The sequence below is a fragment of the Amphichorda felina genome (genome assembly GCF_050947745.1).
Source record: "Amphichorda felina strain 45539 chromosome Unknown scaffold_2, whole genome shotgun sequence".
Classification (NCBI taxonomy): Eukaryota; Fungi; Ascomycota; class Sordariomycetes; order Hypocreales; family Bionectriaceae; genus Amphichorda; species Amphichorda felina.
The window spans coordinates 3,282,314-3,302,167 of NW_028145048.1; the positions used below are offsets into that span (position 1 = coordinate 3,282,314).

Genomic DNA, 19,854 nt, shown 5'->3' on the forward strand with positions numbered 1-19,854 from the left:
AGTGTCGCAGGTGGGACATTCGAAATCGAAGTCGGGATTATGTTCACAAGTATACCATTTAGACTGGTAGCATTCAAATGCTACCTCGGCAATCCACTCGCAATTCACGCCCGATTCGCAGGAGCCGGCTTCGAGATGCAACACCATTGCTGACTGGGAGACGAACATTAGAGTGCATCCCGGGCACTCTACATCCCTTTCCGCGTGTGTCTTCAGGTGCTACAGTGATGTTAGCAGGCCATTCAAGGGGTAGGTTTGGATAGGCTTTACATTTACTAGGTTTGAAGCAGAATTGAAGCATCTCTGGCAAGTCTCACACAGATTGTGCTCTCTCACTTTGTGCTGGACGAGCTGATTAGGGGTGTCGAACGGACGTTCGCAAGAGGTGCAATAGGTATGCTTCGCCTCAGCATGCTCGTCCAATTCTTCCTCAGAAAGGAAGTCAGGCTTGTGAGAGCATATTCTGCAGACGAAGTGCGCCGTAGAGTTACGGATGTGCTGCTGCTTGGCGGACTTGGATGAGAAGGGTCGCTGGCATCGTGCACAGTAGGATCCAGGGTGCTTGCTCTGAAAGTGTTGCTGTAACGCTCTGAAACTCCCGAGGCCTCGGTCGCAAAGTGGGCAGTCATTCATATTGGAATGTCGTGGGTCTAGGGACGCTTTAGGCTAGAGGCTGACGACTGCGTGAAGTATGGAGTAGATACCCACAAGTTCGTCGGAAAGCGGGGACAAAATGGGGGGTTGGCAGATGAATAGTGGAGTCAAGAATCGTGTCAGGGATCATGTGACTACAACTTGCTTAATGCGACCGAAGTTGAGGTGTAAGCTATCTTATCTCTTATCGTCTAGTGCCGGTCGTATATATGATACCTGTGACGTTTGGTGATCCGGCTACAGGGTAGACGGGTCGATTCTGTCGTTTGATGTTCGACAAAGTGAAATAGGGTGTCCGACTGAGCGTTGGGGTTGTCACCTAAGCTTTGACAACGGTGGCCGTATCAGGGGAATTGGTGCAGTGATAGACAAGAGTTGTATAGTAAAGCTGTAGTAGGCACTACTGAATAGTATTGATAGCTAAGGAGTAAAAGAAAGGTATCTAGTCAAGGGAGAATTGGGGGGTCCTATATAGTAATGACTGTTTGCTTGCTTGTTCCTGGATCACTCTCCCTGGTGATCCTTACTATGTGGCCTTACGGCTCCCCGTGAGCGGTGATCCGTGATCCAATCCAACTCGGGTCGGATAATCCTTCCTTTCCGGTCCTTGGTCTCGTGACGTGCGACCGTCCGACGAGGCCAAGTGTTGTTGGTCCGTAACAATACCTCATCTAATATACTATGTACTTGTGAAGGGGTAGACACTGGTCGGGTAACAAGGGTCACCTTATTCCACCACATATGACAGAAGTACTAAAAGCTGAGGTGGGGTCTTCCCCGTCCTCCTTCCTTTCATGAGAGCCTCCAATATCAGATATCTCCCGCCTTTCGAACTACAGTTTGGGATCGCCGCCGTACAAACACTCTGGATAGCTTCGCTCTGCCCCTAATCCTCTTCTCTCAAGAGAGATTTCCTATTGTCATGGGTCCCCAAATCGCAGCATGGGAAGACCTAACATTCTTTCATGAGGAGGTTGACCAAACCGGCGAATTCCAGCACACAACTTTTGCAGTGGTCGACGAAGATGACACCGCCTACTTCGGCAAGTCGAATCATCCCAAACGCAACCTCACCTTTCAACAAATTGCATCTGCTCTCACTCCCATCCCCGACAATGATATTTTTCCAGAATGGGTGCCTTATAGTGCGGAACTCACCGAGGCCCCGGACACATTCCCACCCATCACCTACATCAAACGCCCAAACCTGTCTCTATACGACATCTTCCAGGAACATAACGCCCTCAACAATATCCCTAAAGGGCTACTTGAGGAAGCCAAAGCCATGGAGATGATCTCCAAACACCCACACCCTAACATTATATGTTACCATGGCTGCCGAGTTCGTCGTGGCCGTATCACTGGTCTCGTCCTCGACCGCCATCCCCACACGCTGAGCGACTATCTGAAGAATAAGGTTGGGTCTGTAGATGGGGTGCCCTTCATACAAGCCGTTAAGTCAGCTATCTGCCACCTACACTCTCTCGGGTGGGCCCACAACGACCTCAATCCAAGCAACATCCTGGTCGACGAGGACGGCATGCCGATACTGATTGACTTCGGGTCCGCCCGCGAGATAGGTGCTAAACTCGGGACTAGCCGGGGTACGAAGGGATGGATCGACGGAGAGATGAAGGATTATCATACGTCAGACAAGCGCCATGATTTTTTCGCTCTAGAGAAGATTCGCATGTGGTTAGACGCACCGATATTTGACGATTAGGAACGCTGAACGCAATATCTACTCACTAAATTCTCGATGCTCGCCATGGGCATCATCGTCTGCATACGTGGGGTCAAGTTGGGCAATCCGCTTCGTGAAAGGAATTTGTTACAAGCGAATGTAGTTGATCCACATAACTGTTGATGATGGGGAAAAAGGAGCTATCTTTTGATCTACTACTAATCTTAGATATCTTTATTTCATTTAACTCCTATATTTTTATATACTAATACCATAGACATTAGGGTATTTATATACTAGAGATGCAATCTTAATACTATTAGAAGTTTCGTTTTTCCATAGTGGTGATGAGAAAGTTAAGTAGCGAAGTTACATAAATGGAGTTTTCGTGTCTATATATGCCAGGAATCGGCATCGCAACTTGGGTTTTAACGGGGGGAAGGGTCTGGAAAGTTAAGGGACCGCCGGCTGTGATCCTTCTAGCAATTATAGATCCTCAATATGTTACAACTCTTCAGTTACGAGCGGCGATATTGACAACAGACTGCCTACTTCAGTGGAAAAGAGACACAAAGAACATAGCAATAATAACATGTATGACTTAGGCCACTTGCAGTCATCGTATCACATCTGCGAGAGAGGAAAAATTCAGAGAACACGGTAAAAGAGCGCTTCTCTATTATACAAGGATCGGCAGAGCATTCTATTCCATAGGCCATGCATAGTTTACGTGAAGGACCAGAAGAAGGAAACATCCGCGATGCTGTGAAAGAATTACGCGTTCCGCCCCCTTGCCAGGAACTTTGCTGATATCGACGAGAAACAAATGCATGCAAAAGCTCACTCATGCATCAGTGCCAACGAGCCCGGCTCAGCCGATCATACTCTTCCTCCGAATATCCTTCCCACCGACTTCTAAGGGTATATGCCTCAATCTCGCTCCTCGTACCCTGCCCTGGAAGCCGCCGGCCCCGGAAATCCAGACCCATCCACTCAAGCTGCCCTTCGATTCGGCCGTCACCGAGGAACTTGATCCAGCCTTCGTTCTCGTCGCCGTACACGATGGGTCCCTCTCGTTCCTCGCCGCGCCAGGTGAATGGCACGCGGTCGTGCGAGGACTTCATCGGGCGTTGGGCAAAGTACATGACCCCTTCGACGATTCCCAGGTCGAAGCTAGCCCACATGCTAGATTCGGAGATTGTGAAGACAAGGTCGAATTCTGATCCGCAGCTGGGCCACTGGCTGGACACCTCAGAGCTGGTCAAGTCGTATCGACCATTCAGGAGGCCGAGAGGGCGGAGTTCGCCTTCCTCTCCGTAGGAATCGCTGTCCTCGCCATGTGGATCGCCTACTTCGCCGTAGGGATCGCTGTCATAGACGTGGGAGTCATCTTCGTGGCTGTGGGAGTCGCTCCCATGGTCAAACTCGGAGTAAGGAGGAGGAGGCTCGTCATTTTCGTCGTCATAGTAGCTATTATTACTATAAGAGCTATACCCACCCTCCACGCGAGGTGGTGCTGGAGGCGCTGTGATACGGCCTCGAGCCGCGAAGGAACCACTGCGGCGCGCAGTCTGGCGTGGACGAGAGCTCGGAGCTGGAGGTGGGAGCGCCGTGGATGCGCCGCGCCCCAGACCTTGGCCTTGGGAACGGTTGCCCCGTGAACAGCGGGCGGTCTGCTTCGTACGCGGCGCGGGTGTCTCTTGGGTGCTGGAGGATGTCGGGGCCCGTGAGTCTTTAGATAGAGTCGTTTTTGTCTTCTTAGTGGCAGGCCGACCTAAAGGAGTGCTCGTGGTGGTCGCACTGGCATTATCGCTCGCCTTCCTCTTAGTCCCTGTGGCCTTTAGCGTCGTCGTCGTCATCGTTGTTGTTTTTTTTGTTATCTTAGTCGTCTTGGTCGTCTTGGTCGTCGTCTTGGGCGTCGTCACGGTCTTGTTCTTGACTTCGCCTCCGCCCTTACGAGTCTTCTTAGCATCTCTGTCGTTCTTGGTCCATTCCTTCTTCAGCTTTCCCTCCAGCTTAAAAACATCAGCGGGGACCTTCAATTTTCCAGCATTGACAGCGTCAAACAGGCGCATGCGGGCAACCGCCTTGGTCTTGGATGGCGGAAGACCATGGTGGATGAGCTGAGCCTCGAACCAGTGGGCGGGATGGTCCTTATCAGAGCCCGAGGCAAAGTGCTCCTTCAACTCAGCAAGATTTGCACGGCGATGCAGATGGTGACCTGAAACCTCAGCAAAGAACTCGCCGTTGGCGAAGGCGAAGCCGTTCTCAGATGCTGGTGGAGTGATGCCCAACGGCGTGGTGGGCGTTGTGCCAGACTGCCGGGGCATGTTTGAGCAAAGTGTCCCTTGCAACCGCGGCGATGACTCGAGTCTAGAGTGAAAAAGCCCGCAACCAGGGTCGTTAGATGTGCTTTGCAGTCTTCCAGTAGCAGATATTTCAAGTGCCACGTATGAACATGAAGGTATGGTGCGGGCGAGCAAACAAAGTGCTCAGTTGGAGGGTCTGGAAGCAAATTTGTTGGGGGAGCAGCTGAAATTCACAACCTTCTCAAGTCGTTGTCACTCCTAAAACCCTTTGTACATCGTACTGGTTTATTCCAGGGCTGAACAAACATCTAATTAATACTGCTAATGCAGATAGTAGGTAATAGGCACTAATACCGAATGGATAGGTAGGAAGTTCCGCCGATGGTGTCACTGCGGTATTCGCCTTGTTGTCCTCTTACTTTGGGCTTTTTCCCTATGTAGGGTACGAGTACGTATACGGGTCCTATCCTGTTATCTCAGTAACATCATCAATGCTATGTTTTCTTTTGTCAGTTACAGGTTTGCCCTGACGACATTGGTGGCTTTGCAACCAGTGGCTGTTCTGATTAAACCTGCTAAAGTACCTTACCCTAGAGCGAGGTGTATATTCATGTGAAGCACCAAGTATCATCCCAGCATTAGATTCAGGTGCAAAGATTGCTATAATAATCCTACCTTACCTTATATCACTGCTTCTCTCTGTAGCAATGCCAAAAGCTTAAGTTGTGAGTGACTTACCCAACCTCGGTAGTCACTTACATGCATTGATAGACCGTAACCTGCTACCTACTAGTAAGAAAGGAGTTGATAAAAGACCACACATGATCACCCAATGCTAAATGCTCCATTAATGGCATTAGTTTATCCAAAACGTACTGTTAATATACCCGTTTATCGTATGTTGGTCTACTTATACGAGACTACTTCCTCGCCTATTGTGGTACGGGGGGCGAGATCGGCGACGTAATTCCGGGCCCGGCCTCAAACACCCATCACGGGCAGAAGCACATCATCGCAGCCGCGCCAGGAAATTTCCAGCACCCTACTCGTACAACCCGTCCACCAGCAACGCGGACGCCAGACATCGACCATGGCGCCCACGCTGCCACAGGATCCGGCCGATCCCTCCAAGAAGAAGGCGCCGAGCCCCCTGCGCTCCATTATCGCCGGGTCCACGGCCGGCGCAATTGAGATTGGTGAGACAGCTACCGGCCTCCAGCACCGACAGTCGGACACACCTTGCTAACCACGAGACCTTTGCAGCCATCACCTATCCCGCCGAATGTACGTCTCCGGTGCACTCAAATCCCGGTCGACCAGCGCCGCCCCAGAACCAACAACTGACCGAACCCTTCCAGTCGCAAAGACCCGCTCGCAGCTCAACAGGCGCTTAGCCGAGGGTCAGAAGCTGCCATGGCCGCCGTTCGGTAAACAGTGGTACGCCGGCTGCACGACTCTCATTATTGGAAACTCGGCCAAGGCAGGCATCCGTATGTGATAAGCAGATCTCTACGGAGCATATTGAAGCGAATTGACCGACGCAGGTTTCGTCGCCTTCGACCAGTACAAGCGCATGCTCGCCGATGCCGATGGCAAGCTCACCGGCCCGCGGACGGTCTTGGCCGGCTTCGGCGCTGGTGTGACCGAGTCGTTGCTGGCTGTTACGCCTACCGAGAGCATCAAGACGACGCTGTATGATCCCAGGAACACCCCAATGAGCACTATTCGGACCTAGGAAATGCTAACAACTACCCTCCCAGGATCGACGACAGAAAGTCTGGCAAGCCGCGGTTGCGCGGCTTCCTCCACGCCGTGCCCATCATCGCCCGCGAGCGTGGCGTCGCCGGCTTCTTCCAGGGCTTCGTGCCCACGACGCTGCGGCAGTCGGCCAACAGCGCGGTGCGCTTCGGCTCGTACACGTTCCTGCGTCAGCTCGCCGAGTCGTGGACAGCACCCGGCGAGAAGCTGGGCACCGTGGCCACCTTCACTATCGGCGGCCTTGCCGGCCTCGTCACCGTGGCCGTCACCCAGCCCCTCGACACTGTCAAGACGCGCATGCAGAGCATCGAGGCCCGGCAGGTCTACGGCAACACGCTGCGGTGCGCCACTACAATCTTCAAGAACGAGGGTGTCGCAACCTTCTGGAGTGGGGCGCTGCCCCGCCTGGCCAGGTTGGTCCTGAGCGGCGGCATTGTCTTCACCATGTACGAGAAGAGCATGGAGCTGTTCAACAAGTTCGACCCGGAGATGAAGTACATTTAGAACCGAGTTTGTGTGAAAGCAGGCGTTGGGTCGGAAAAAAACATAGATGGAGCAACTTATGTGTATGCTCTTGATCTTGTACAGCAGCTATTGTACACTTGATATACAGTCCGTCGCCGTCATGGCACCATCGACAAGGGTATCGTGGACTATGAACCGGCCATCCTGGCCTTCTCTTCTCATTTTCCCGCAATATCAGTTTCTGTAGCATCGACTATTGTAGCCTGATCATGCCCGACAGCCTTTTGCCTAGTCGCTCCAGCCATGTGCGCTTCGGCGCCTCCTCGATCTCTCGAACAAGGTCGGTAAAATATGTCGGCTGGCTGGTGGGCTCCAGCATGGGTCCGTTCAGTTTGTACTAGCCATGGTCAGCTCGTCACAGAGTTCTTTCAGTTCGAGAGACATACCCTCTCCATGAATCGATTCTGCTGGAGAACCTGCAGCGCCCGTGCCTTGAACAGCTCCTCGGCCTCCATGGAGGGTTTGTACTTCTTGTATCGCTCGTCAATCGTCTTGCGGAGAACATCTTGAAGCTGGTAGTCGGGGCGCAGTTCCTGCTTCGGCCATTTTGCTAGGACCTCGCTGTAGATGCGGTACTGGGGTTCTCCTACGTTAGCTTGGATATCCGAGATGTAGTACATGTGGGATGTCGTGCTCACAGATAGAGGGCGCGACATGGTGGGCGGACGATCAATGGAGTTCCAGAGAGATATGCTGGGAGAGAATCGTCTTTGCGACGAAACCCATGACGCTGGACTCGAGAGTCCAAGTTGACGACGTCAATGATTATTCGCTTCAATCGCAACCAGTCACTAATCCAGCGTCGCGCCGCGTTCAGGAAACTTTCATCGACTCTCGGCGGCCGGAGCAACCGACTCCGGGGGGCAAGCCTTGGCAGCGGGACAGCCGGTTTTACCCTTTACTGGTGCCTGATGCAGGGATATGTTGATGCCTCAGGCATGCATAAATAGGGAACTTGGCGTTCTGCCGCTGTTCCAGGGCCTTCGGCGCCGCGCCACCCTCTGTGCTGGAAGGCCTGTGGCCACCTCATTTCAGCGCCGCCCTGTGACTAAACCATCCCGCCTGATATGCTGTAACCCGTCCTCCACCTTCCTACCAAGCCTCACACTGTCGTTATCTCGCCCTCCTCCTCTCATCTTCTCCTTCCCCTTTATCCGTACCTCTGCTGCTGTCTCCGTTCCTTGGACTCTCCTCACATCTCTTCCCCAGTTTAAGCGTCTTCATATAGACGCCGTCGACTGACGACTCGGCGGCCACTAGGGAGGCAGCCAACAACTGTCCCCCTCCCCCCCCCAACATTGAATCCCGGCACCGCCAGATCGACACGACATCCATCACCGTCATCATGGCCGGGGGTTATGAGCGTGTATGACGGCCCAAGTAGTTGAATTAATTGCGAAATACTGACAGAATATCTAGGTAAACGCTCACGATCAAGACGACGATGTCGACACCCCCATCAATCAGCTTGGCCCGCAGCCCATTCCCAGCTCTCCTCCACCGTCCTTCCACTCCCGCGCGTCCTCGCCACGGCGCCGCGAGAACGTTAACCAGACGCTTGCCGACGCTTTCGACGATGACGACGATGACAGCGATGATGAGGCCGATGATAGGCAGCGCCTGGTTCGCCAGAACTCGACGCCAAGCAGCGGCATGAATGACAGTAGTTCGTCGCAATCCCCCCCAGCTCAGAACTCTTCGTACACGCCACCAAGCGCGAATGCGCCGGTCAGGTCTGGCAGGGTCATGGGCGGCGGGGTAGCGTCGGACGGTGTCTTTGCCAACATGTCTGCCCGACCCGAGCGCCAAGCACCAACCGAGAAGGACGAGCAGCCACCAGTATGTGTTGAATTGCCCATGAGAATCGTCTACCATTTATTCTAACCTGATCGCAGACATATGAGCAAGCCGCCGCCGATGCTGTTCCCCCGTACTGGGAGACGACGATCCTCGCACCCGGTCTGGGCGGTCCCGATGAGGTCTACGTGGACGGCCTCCCTGTCGGCTCCGTCTTCTCCTTTATCTGGAACGGCATGATCTCCACGTCGTTCCAGCTCGTTGGCTTCCTCCTCACCTACCTCCTCCACTCGACGCACGCTGCCAAGAACGGCTCCCGCGCAGGCCTCGGCATCACTCTCATCCAGTACGGCTTCTACATGAAGTCGTCCCCCGCCAGCGACGCGCCGTCCAACATGGGCGGCCCCGACGGCTATGCGGCACCCCCAGACCCGAACTCGCACGACTTTAAGGAGACCGACGTCACCGAGGGCGGGGGTGCTATTGGCGACATCACTAGCGGCGAGTGGCTGGCATATGTCTTGATGGTTGTCGGGTGGTTCATTCTCATCAAGAGTACGGTCGAGTTTTTGAGGGCGAGACGACATGAACAGCTCGTTCTGCAGAGCCCAGATCGGGGTCTTGGTGTTCCTGTGATCGCACAAGGAGAGACGACTGAGAGAGTCGTATGATGATGATTAGAATGAGCGAGGGTGTTTTGGCGAACATGGTTCGACACTACATTGCGTACCTCTATAAAGATCGTCTTTTGACTAGCAACTAAGGGTTCCGGCGTTTTACGGCTATAATGGGTTTGAAATGGAGCGACCAAGGCACTACTATCTGGATTTCAAGACTACACTACACACACGAGCTAGGATGCTCTTCCATATATTTGTCTCAACAGCGTTTGGCGCATTAGCGTCGTATCTTAGCTCTTTTAGGACCTCACTACGTAATCCTGACCATACATGAACTCTTGTGGAACGATCTAGGGTATTCGTAAATCGGTCTGTTGGTACGAAGCAGTATGTGTTGACCGGCGCCCCGCATATAGTTTGGTGGCGAGCGTCATCCGACATCACCTCTACGCCAACATAAAGTCAGCTACCACGTCGGGCCTGCAACCTAGAAGAAACATGTTTCATGCAATAACTGATGCACCTCTTAACTTTCTTCACATTGGAGCCACACTGTGACCCTGTCTACGCCATCTTATACCTTTTGATGATCAATACCACTCTGTAACTATCAACTACTAAATCTCACCCTGACGAACTGGTTTTCACTGAAAGCTCAGAGCTGTCTTGATCGATCCAGTGGCCTCTCAGCCTTGGATGCCTCCTCTTTCTCTGGCGTCCACATCACGATTAACCCGCTGCCTCTCCGCGCCCTTCGCACCCGTCCGTAACGTATTTTCCATCCCCTTCACCACCGACATGGCGTGGCGCTGCTCCGGCTCCACCAACACGGAGCTCATCGAGAACCTGTTCCGCGGGGGGCTCATCAAGGACCCGACAGTGAAGGACGCCTTTCTCAAGGTAGTCTCCCACCTCCAGAACGAATCAGCACAGCATGTTTCAGCAGTTAACTGACCATCCCCAGGTCGACCGCGCGTGCTACGCCCCTTCCATGGCCTACGAGGACTCCCCGCAGCCCATCGGCCACGGAGCCACCATCTCGGCCCCGCACATGCATGCCGCCGCCATCGAGCACGTCCTGCCCTACCTGACCCGCAAGGAGACACCCGAGGCGGGCGACGTGCCCCCCCGCCGCGTCCTCGACGTGGGCTCCGGGTCCGGCTACCTCACCCATGTGCTGGCCGAGCTGGCGGGCGAGGGCGCCACCGTGGTCGGGCTGGAGCACATCGCCGAGCTGCGGGACCTGGGCGAGCGCAACGCACGCAAGAGCGAGGCGGGGAGAGGCATGGTGGACAGCGGGAGGATGAGGTTCCGTGTGGGGGATGGGCGGAAGGGGTGGCTGGAGGACGGGAAGGGCGAGTGGGATGTGATCCACGTGGGCGCGGCGGCTAAGACGGTGCATGAGGAGATGCTAGAGCAGTTGAAGGCGCCGGGATGGTGAGTTCTCTCTCTCTCTCTCTCTCTCCCTCTCATGTTTTGATGAGGGGTTAAACGGAAATTGGTTGCTGACATTAGGTAGTATGTTCATCCCCGTGGATGATGATAGACTGGGCATCGACCAGTCTGTTTGGAGGATCGAAAAGGACGAGGCGGGCAAGATTCATAGGAAGAGACTGTTCGGTGTGCGATATGTGGCTCTGACGGATCCGCCAGACAAGTAATGGATAAAAAGGAATGGGATAGGCGTTTGCGTTGGGGTTGTTCTGCTGTTACCTACTTTCCAGTTTCATGCAAGGGATTTATCATTTCAGGGTTTCGCGTTCATAATGGCACGTCCTAGCTGCGACTTCTCTTTCTATAGCATCTCCGGATCGCCGCCATACAAGTTGTAACTGTGGCAAAATCTTGATTTTTTACTCTTCATCCAAGGACTTGCTTGGCTCATGTTTCTATTGCCAATACTAAGGTCGACTGTCGAATCATCAACGGACGAACGTGGTTTCTTGCAACGCTTTGCTGGGAGACTTGTCGCCTAGGGAACTACAAGGAGCATCACAAAGATGAAGCCGAGAAGCAGTTGCAGAATCATGCCCCAGTCATAATGATCTTTACTAAAGCAGCCGGTCCAGACCGACGAAAAGATAAAGATAAAACAGCCCGTAATTCCATGACAATTCACACAAAGTGCAGAACCAGCACCCCAAGCGCCCCAACTCCTCGTAATTCTCTTAGCCGAACGTGTTACTCGTTACTCCCCTCTTGCCCCCATCGACACAACTTGAAAGCTCTAGAACCAGTTGACCGCAACAAAGATGCCCGCCATACCGAGGTAGACACCCGGCGCGGGGCGGCTCCTCCCACGCTCCGCACCAGCAACGGGCGGAGGGAGCGGGCTAGTCGTCGGGGCTAGAGGGCGTGTAGTCTCGATCGACTCGGGAGCAGGGCGAGGACGGGTGACGATGATGCTACCGTGGCTGGTGGGAGCCGTGCCCAGCGGCATGGGGGCAGCAGCGGTAGGAGTCGGCACGGGCGTGACGACGGGCTTTTCCGAGACGGCGAACTCTACGGGGGGAGGCATGTGGTCCTCCGGTGGGTTGCTAGTGAGTAGAGTGGCGACGGGGCCGGGGGTCGAGGGGGTGGTGGTGATGGTGTTGTGGCAGCCCTCGCTGGGGCAGATGGTGTCGGTGACGATGGCGAGGGGGGTGGGGGTGTGCTTCTCGGCGCAGTCCTCATCGATGACGGTGACGGTCTTTGTGATGGCGCGCTTCTGGTTGTGGGGGAGGTTACAGAGGGCGCCTGGAGGGCAGTTGATGACACCGGAGACGGGGGCGATGTGATCGGGCGAGGCGCCCATAGGTAGGCGGGCGGTGACCGCAGTGGCCAAGAGAAGGTTGAGGAAGATGGAGAGAGACATTGTGGTCTTTGCCTTTAGAATGGCTGGGAAGTCTATGCTGTTTGTCTGGAGTCGTCTGGATGATGAAGAGTGGCGGAGAAGGACTGGACTTGGGAGCGCCTAGATGTTGGTTGGTATTGTGATGGAGAGAATTAACGAGAACATGAGAACACTTGTTGGATTAAATAGAAAGATCTAGGCCCCTTCCACTCAGTCGGCATTGTAGGATTCAACATGTCTAGCCACGGCGTGAAATATATTGATCCTGTGTTCAGGGGGTGTATCAGAGTCGGGCCATGGTGAGGAATCCCCGAGCCGTAGTGGCTGAGGCTGAATGGTAGTCGTTTAATGGGGGCTGACGTCTACTCTAAGGGGATTCAAAGTTTCAAGGGGTAAGGATATGCTGGGGAGGGCAAGACATGATTGTGAGAGGAGGGAGTGGGTGAGGCTGGTAGGGAGACTGGAATGGGCCAAGGGAGAGAAGGGGGCTGGCGTTGGGCGACGTGACGCGTGGGCAACATTCCTGAGCGCGGATTGTCCTGCAAAGGCGGAATGAGGGGAAAAACACTTAAAGTCGAAACCCCGTGATTCTTGAGCTTGGAATAGCCCCTGGAGGTAGGGGATGGTATCCATGGTCTGTTCTGTGTTGATGGTTACTTTGCCCGGGCCGTTCGAGGATCTAGCAACTTCACTTGGAAATGTCTGCTCCATCAGCTCGGACATCAATCGGCCTCGTCGGTATGAATCAGCACCGAGATGCCTGCGCGAAGGGTCCTGGTGACTCGGTTGTGTATCAGAATCAACTTACAGGTTAGGTAGGTGCTTACTTGGGTCATGATAGGAAGCGATGCTAGGCCGCCGAATTAAGCAGGAGGTTGTGACACCGCTTCTGGCTCCAGAAAGCAAGGGGGAATTTGAGCAATTCGACACGGCTGGTCGGTACGGGAGATATCAGACACGACACATGGTGGTGTACTATACGTCATCGAATACGAGCAAGAGGACCCTCGTACACTGGATCTTGCGCGGAAGTCATCCGGCCACCAGACGGCCTGCATCAGCATACTAATTAGTCCTACTGGGGTTGGCTTGTGGGGTGATTAATCCTCCTGAGGTCCCTCCGTACGGATACCTGTATGTATGTTCGCGATGCGACGGCGCGGGGCCTCTAGAACGGCGCAAACGGACCTTGAACTCGGCATCTAGGCGTGTGGGGTTTAGTGCAGATCTCTGCTACTACGAGAGGGTTTCCAAGAAGAAGAAATGGCTAGCGTACATCCAGGGTCCCTAATGCGTTTGTGCCCCAGTAAATACAGCATGCATGCTTGAATTTTCAGAGGTTGCCGACGGCCTGAGATAGTACTTATATAATAGCACTGGAGGCTTTTCTAGGCACCTTTATGGATACCGAACGCGCCAATTCTTGTTGTACGGCATCGGCACCGCCAGACGCCACTATTTCCGACAAGATCGAAAATGTATCATTGCATAAATGATTCAAGGGGATGCAGTCCGGAGGCCTACGGCCTCTACTCTGTGTACTATGAGAGAACATGATTGTGTGTGGTCGAGTCGCTGTCAGCCGTCTGTTCACGGGGCCCCTCCCCTGTATTTTAGCGGGGATACGGCTTGGGATGCGCGGGAAGCGGGCGTCTTGTGGCCTTGTGGAGACGACTTTACAGCGCCACGATTGGAGATCTTCCACTGGGCTACTCCGGATATGGAGTACAGTCCTCCTGTTCTGCTCTGATGCATGCGTGTAGCACATCATTTAGGATAATATTATATTACCCTCGTGCTAGCACTCCGAACGTTCAGATACGAACCAGGAATAAGGTAATCAAAGACCAAGAATGAGTGACTTGAACGAATGATCGATAAGGTGGTATACGGCGCGTCAAGGTTAGATATGGTCCGATGAACGTTTCCTGATACTAATCTCCTCCTCCCTCCTCACGCCAAGAGGGACATTTAGATCCTCCCTACTAGGCTATACGCAGTACGGACATGGTAACCGACGCTGAGGTAAATTAAATCCCGCCCCCAAGTACTATTTACGTAGGGCATTCAAATCGCCTCAAATTCCCCTTTCTAATAACCATGTCCCTGTAGTCTGTTGTGCTGTGCTTCTAATGCAATGTAGGGCGCCATGTGATGGCTAGTATAACCAGGTCTCTGGCACCCATGTCCGGTTTCCTGAGCACAGTCCTTGCTTCGTCACATAATGAGTAATAATTTCCTGCTCGGATACACTGTAACGTAATAGTACCCAAGGGCTAGGAGGTCTCCTACTGCCAACCCATAATAGGGCTGAAACGGAATTAGCTAGTCCCAAATGTTCGAAGGATGCAATACAAAAGGACTATTACGTACCTATCCTAGGAACCTCTTGTCCGAATGTTTGGCCATGATCCAATGCAATGGGGGTTACTATCCCTGTGCTATGTGATGTCTTCTCCGCACGAATACAGCATAGGCACCCCTACCACTATAGTATATCCTTACCTATTATATCTTTGGCGTTGTGGGTATAGCTTGAATAGGTCAATCCCCTGATAAGGCAGGGGCTACTACATCAAATGCAATAGGTCACAGGGACGACAGGGCTTTCGGTTTCTATCTTCTCGTGGGGCTCATCCTAACCGGGCCAGGATAGATTGGGACTACGATCCAGCAAGGACTTGGCATGGTCAAACGTAGCTACTATTCGTATGGTATAAAGAGGCAGCCAGCTCCCAGGGAGCACTGGGGCCTTCTCATTCTTTACAGCACCTCCACAAGCATTCAGACATTAAATTTCACAGACAGGACTCCTGCCACCCACCGCGAACATGAAGGCTTTTGTTCTGACTCTTGTTGCCATTCAGGCTCTCCTCGTAGCAGGAAGCCCTACTGAGAAGGTAGGCCACACAATAATGAGTTTACTCGGGTTGTGAAAGAGTACAAAGACTAACAACACAAAACAGGATGCAGTTCAGTCGCTGAAGGCGAGGGTGAGCAACTATTTCCCTACTCGTACCACGAAGAAATATATCAAGAAACTAGCCGTGTACATAGGTTTCCGATGACGTCCTCAACCTAGACCTCGATGCGCTCGATGCGCTCGACAAGCGTGGCTGCGACTACGGTGACTGCGATGGCTGCCTCGGTGGCTGGGGCGGATGCATTATTTGCAATGGCGGTGGAGCAGACGGTCCCGGCCCATGTGCCACCTGGTATGTTTCCTTACGCACTATCGCCGGATACTAGTTCTGTGGCTAATAGCTCATGGTGTAGCTGGGTCTACTGTGCCGCGAACTGCGGATGCTAGGCAGAGAATAGGTATACGCCTTTGATATAACTGTTGGTATCGGCATGTTAGGATTGCTCACATGTTGCTCGATCCCATGAGTTATGTTGTCAAGGGGAAGATGGGGCCAAGAGAGAAGATGAGCCATCGACCACGAGGGTGCTCACGTGGCTAGGGGTTCAACATATACCCTCGTAGCTAGCGCAGTCATGGTCATCATCACCGCGGGCGATAGGGTCAATTGAATCAATTTCCCGTCTTTCTGACCTGTCAGGTCAGCCTCGTTTGATAGTACTTCCATGCAGTCCTTCCCTGCGCAAGGGCACCTTGAAGCCAGGGGTAGTGGGGGCACCCTTGGTCCGTTGCGGCCACCCAACAGCCCTGTAATAGTTGGTGGCCTCATGAGTCTCCCGTCTCAATTCCTTAACCTATAGATGTTAAGAGGGCAAAAAGTGATACACTGCTACGTGGTTTGTATGAAAAAAAAAAAGAAATGACTAGATAGCAATCAATGCTCGTATACATGCAGTATAATACCTACGTGTATATGCGGAGTAACTAGAATCTAAACATAATACAATACCTAAGTAATCACTAATTAATAAATACGGACACGCATAGAAATATAGATAGATATTTATATCATAAATAAGTGCGATCTATGTATTATTATGATATGGTCTCGAGCTTTTGCTGACCGCTTGGCAGTACGCAAAGGCGACAAAGTCCTGTACCGAGATGGAGGGCAAATGTATTAACCGACTGCTTACGTATGACAGCATCCTACCAGTGACAAGAGACCATCCTACCCACCAGCATTATTTCTTGTCCTCCTCCCCCCCGCTCTGCGGCATCACCTCCTCCTCGTCGCCACCACCTGAGCCCTGGATGCGGGCCACGAAGAGCGGCATGAGCTCCTGGGGCGCGCACGAGATCTTGGCATCGTCGCGCCTCTCGTGCTTGACAAAGACGTCGAGCGAGCGCGGGAGCACCAGGCCCATGACGACGATGAAGAAGGAGACGTGGGCAAAAGCGAAGCCGCAGATGTGCAGGGGGTCCATGCGGCCCTTGGCGTAGAAGTCCGGGTACGAGAAGGAGGCGATGATGGCCAGGATGGGCGCCGAGATGTAGCGGAGGACGGGGCCCCAGATGACGGGGATGCTCCAGTTTTTCCCCTGGGCCACGATGACGTTCAAGTCGCGGCGCAGCTGGTTCATCTGTATTGAGACAAGTCAGTCGATGCTCTCAGGGGTATAAAACAAGGGGCGGTGGGAGGAAGGGGGGCGGGGGGCATGATGAGGACATGGACTTACAGAGTAGAATGTAAGCCACCAAAACTTGGACAGGAACTTGTTCCGTCCCCAGAACCTCGGGGGCTGAGAATCTGGCTCCTTGGCGATGAAGATAGATACGATGTTGCCGACGACGAACAGACCAAAGCCCATCCCTGCCCCAGCCTCGGGGCCCTCGAGCTGCCCGACGAGGACGCCGAAGAACATGGAGGACGTACGTCAGGCAGTAGCAGACGTAGGAGGCAAATCCCACCTGCGAGACGACGTCCTTGTAGCGGTAAAAGGTGGAGACGGAGACGATCTCGCACCAGACGACGAGGAGCAGGGTGATGTTGTTGACCCACGTGTCGACGCAGTCGAGCAGGTAGTATCCAAACTCGGTGCAGTACATGAGGGAAAGGAGGAACGAGCAGATGACGACAACAGTGGCCGTGACCCAGCGGGGGATGCGCTGCGCGGGGACACTCTCGTGAAGAATAGTAATGAGGGACTCGACCAGGGCCACGGACGAGCTCAGACCCAGCAGGGCAATGGTCAGGAACCAGACGACAGAGAAGAAGTTGGCGCCGGGCATCTCGCTCAGGGCCAGCGGGTACGTCAGGAATCCGACGGTGAAGGTGCTCAGGCCCTGGCCGTCCTTCTCGGGGGTCATGCCCAGGAAGCCAATGATGCTGAAGACGACGAAGCCCGCGACAATCTCGAAGAGCGAGTTGCTGAAGGCGATGATGAGGGTATCCTGGACCGAGTTGGCAAACTTGGGGTTGTACGACGCGTACGTGGTGAAGTAGCCGAAGCCGACACCGATGGAGAAGAAGATCTGGCCGCAGGCCGCCTGCCAGATGGCGCCGGACGCGAGCTTCTCGCCGTGCCACTCAGCAAAGTAGTATCGCACACCGCGGGCGGCGTTGTCAAGCGACACGGAGCGACCCAGGAGCACGATGAGCATGACGATGGGCAGGCCCATGGTGAAGTAGATGGCGCGGCCCGTCAGGGCGATGCCCTTGAACATGCACAGCCAGACGCAGAACCAGATGAAGGCGGCCCAGCCGGCGGTCTCGCCGATCAGGCCCGTGCCCGGGTACTGGGTATACTGGACAACGCGTCCTCCATCAACAATGCCAGGGATGGGGTCCTGGTTGGCAATGACATCCTGCATGTAGAACTCGTCGCCGCGGCCGCCCCAAGGGAGGGGGCTCTGGAAGGAGCAGCGGAAGTAGTGCATGACCCAGCTGAGGATGGGCACGTAGTAGGCGACGACCATGTATCCGGTGAGCACGACGCCGAGGCCGACACCCTTGAGGCGGCTGTTGAGGCTGTTGAAGGAGGTGACGACGCCGGCGCGGTAGGCCTGGCCCAGGCAGATCTCGAGGCACAGGACGGGGATGCCTAGGAAGAAGAGGGCGATGAGGTACGGGATGAACCACTGGAGCCCGTTGTTGGCGAAGACGACGGAGGGATACCGCAGCACGTTTCCGAGGCCGACCGCGCCGCCCTGGGGAGGTTAGTTGAGGGCATCACCATGGCAAAAGAGTGATGGTCTTGCTTACAATGGCGGCTAGGATGAAGGCGAGGCGGTTCGGCCACACATCGCGACCGTCGCCCTCCTTTTCGGCGACGGGGTTGAGGATCCCCAAGAGTTTCTGGGCAATGGCCATGGTGGAAATGGCTTCGAAATGCGAGTGAAGGATGGGGAGAGAGTGGAGAGGGCACGGGGGAGTCTCCACGGAGCACTCTTTGCATACAATGCTTATCTATATACTACCTACTACATGGCACATGCACGCACAGACAACTGCATAGACCGGGAACAGCTTCAGGATGGTGGTTGCTACGTGCCATGTAGTACAGGGTACGACCAACAGGGCCAAGCGAGCCAAGGGCTTGTCAAACCAGTCAGGGGATGAGCCGGGCGAGGACCAGTCATGGATCCATCGCCCTGGCCGAAAGCTGGAGGCTGCGGGTTGTTGGCTACGTAACTTGTTTGGTTAGTACTTGGTGCTTGGCACTTGGTAAGAATCACCTGTTCGCCGACTCATGAACCCGGGCCCTCGTTCGTCACCCTCTGGCTAGTCTCCTGCCTCATTGATTTTGACGCCGATGGCCCGGAAGCTGGGGATCTGTGGAGGCTGGTGGGCCGTGGAGGCCGATGGACCGTTAACAACGGTAGACTGTGGAGAGCTGGGGCTCGGGAGAGGAATAGGGAGCTGCAGGATGTTCGATGCCTCAACGCGTTTGACTCGACTCCTGAACTGAGATCTTGGATTCTACGAGGTGGATCTCAGATGATCCCATCATCCCCCAAGGGATCCCTGTGAAATAAGCTTAGATCCATCCACCAGCCCACCTCCATCGTGAGATAGACGATTCATTGGATGGCTCACGACTGCTTTCCACTGCCAAGCTGCCAAGTAAACCCAAGCTGGAAAACGAACCAATGCCCATTGGTTAGGTAAACCGGGTCGTGGGCCCTGGTGCCTTGGCCTACGCGGCTTCCAAAGTGTCATCCCACAAGTGTTGACCAAGGCTGACTTCCGCGTCTCAAGGGGCCTTCCGCATGAGAATGCAACCTCGTCCAGGTGCATAGTACTTAATACCGCACTTGACCTGGGGCTCCACATGGTTGTATCTTTCACATGTCTTTGATACACTGCATAGGAGCCTTCTCCTAACGATAGCGCAAATCATTAGTGTGCTATCAACCTGAAGATATGGCTCCCAGCCATTCCACAAAAGGCGGATCCATAACATGCTGGCGGGCAGGACGCAGTGTAGAGCCCTCGTACGATAGGCGCAGAGGCCAACATGTGATAATACGGCTCAGCCATACCTCTTGTTCCGCGTCTGTGCCGCATGCCAAGCATACTGCTGTATACGTACTTATACGTAGGTACATGTATCTTTGTGCTGTTACCTGTTGCGTAATAGCGCACGGAGACCCGTAGCGATTTAGGAAACCGACGGCACCAAACCTGGAGAACCTGGCACGGCCCCCAAATATCCGGGTGGGTAACTCGTAAGCATCCATCCCTAATATTGTAGGGCGGGACGGAATACGGATAATACCTGGAAAGTTGGAGGTAACTTGTCCCGTCC

The 19,854-nt window shown here is 54.0% G+C and overlaps 9 protein-coding genes across 9 annotated transcripts; 5 read left to right on the forward strand and 4 right to left on the reverse strand.

The window, feature by feature from the left end:
- Positions 1-1,576: 1,576 nt before the first annotated feature.
- On the forward strand, positions 1,577-2,377 carry ACO1O0_002574 (uncharacterized protein; the record flags this gene model as incomplete). Its single annotated transcript, XM_083192040.1, has 1 exon — positions 1,577-2,377. One exon carries the CDS (start codon positions 1,577-1,579, stop codon positions 2,375-2,377), a length of 801 nt encoding a protein of 266 aa, XP_083053254.1.
- An 812-nt stretch (positions 2,378-3,189) lies between these two features.
- Positions 3,190-4,668, reverse strand: ACO1O0_002575 (uncharacterized protein; the record flags this gene model as incomplete). Its single annotated transcript, XM_083192041.1, has 1 exon — positions 3,190-4,668. One exon carries the CDS (start codon positions 4,666-4,668, stop codon positions 3,190-3,192), a length of 1,479 nt encoding a protein of 492 aa, XP_083053255.1.
- A 1,069-nt stretch (positions 4,669-5,737) lies between these two features.
- Positions 5,738-6,909, forward strand: ACO1O0_002576 (mitochondrial carrier domain-containing protein; the record flags this gene model as incomplete). Its single annotated transcript, XM_083192042.1, has 4 exons — positions 5,738-5,843; positions 6,006-6,137; positions 6,192-6,339; positions 6,408-6,909. 4 exons carry the CDS (start codon positions 5,738-5,740, stop codon positions 6,907-6,909), a joined length of 888 nt encoding a protein of 295 aa, XP_083053256.1.
- Positions 6,910-7,123: 214 nt separating this feature from the next.
- On the reverse strand, positions 7,124-7,586 carry ACO1O0_002577 (ubiquinol-cytochrome c reductase complex assembly factor 2; the record flags this gene model as incomplete). The annotated part of the gene is made up of 2 exons (XM_083192043.1): positions 7,124-7,267; positions 7,317-7,586. The coding sequence occupies 2 exons, from the start codon at positions 7,584-7,586 to the stop codon at positions 7,124-7,126; spliced, it is 414 nt and encodes a 137-aa protein (XP_083053257.1).
- Positions 7,587-8,275: 689 nt separating this feature from the next.
- Positions 8,276-9,398, forward strand: ACO1O0_002578 (metal homeostatis BSD2 family protein; the record flags this gene model as incomplete). Its single annotated transcript, XM_083192044.1, has 3 exons — positions 8,276-8,296; positions 8,350-8,769; positions 8,826-9,398. 3 exons carry the CDS (start codon positions 8,276-8,278, stop codon positions 9,396-9,398), a joined length of 1,014 nt encoding a protein of 337 aa, XP_083053258.1.
- Positions 9,399-10,145: 747 nt separating this feature from the next.
- Positions 10,146-11,008, forward strand: ACO1O0_002579 (protein-L-isoaspartate O-methyltransferase; the record flags this gene model as incomplete). The annotated part of the gene is made up of 3 exons (XM_083192045.1): positions 10,146-10,247; positions 10,312-10,784; positions 10,867-11,008. The coding sequence occupies 3 exons, from the start codon at positions 10,146-10,148 to the stop codon at positions 11,006-11,008; spliced, it is 717 nt and encodes a 238-aa protein (XP_083053259.1).
- Positions 11,009-11,574: 566 nt separating this feature from the next.
- On the reverse strand, positions 11,575-12,201 carry ACO1O0_002580 (uncharacterized protein; the record flags this gene model as incomplete). Its single annotated transcript, XM_083192046.1, has 1 exon — positions 11,575-12,201. The coding sequence occupies one exon, from the start codon at positions 12,199-12,201 to the stop codon at positions 11,575-11,577; it is 627 nt and encodes a 208-aa protein (XP_083053260.1).
- A 2,810-nt stretch (positions 12,202-15,011) lies between these two features.
- On the forward strand, positions 15,012-15,490 carry ACO1O0_002581 (uncharacterized protein; the record flags this gene model as incomplete). Its single annotated transcript, XM_083192047.1, has 4 exons — positions 15,012-15,080; positions 15,147-15,173; positions 15,238-15,395; positions 15,457-15,490. The coding sequence occupies 4 exons, from the start codon at positions 15,012-15,014 to the stop codon at positions 15,488-15,490; spliced, it is 288 nt and encodes a 95-aa protein (XP_083053261.1).
- Positions 15,491-16,287: 797 nt separating this feature from the next.
- ACO1O0_002582 (sodium:neurotransmitter symporter family protein) lies at positions 16,288-18,416 on the reverse strand (the record flags this gene model as incomplete). Its single annotated transcript, XM_083192048.1, has 4 exons — positions 16,288-16,686; positions 16,783-16,941; positions 17,015-18,253; positions 18,309-18,416. 4 exons carry the CDS (start codon positions 18,414-18,416, stop codon positions 16,288-16,290), a joined length of 1,905 nt encoding a protein of 634 aa, XP_083053262.1.
- Positions 18,417-19,854: the final 1,438 nt, after the last annotated feature.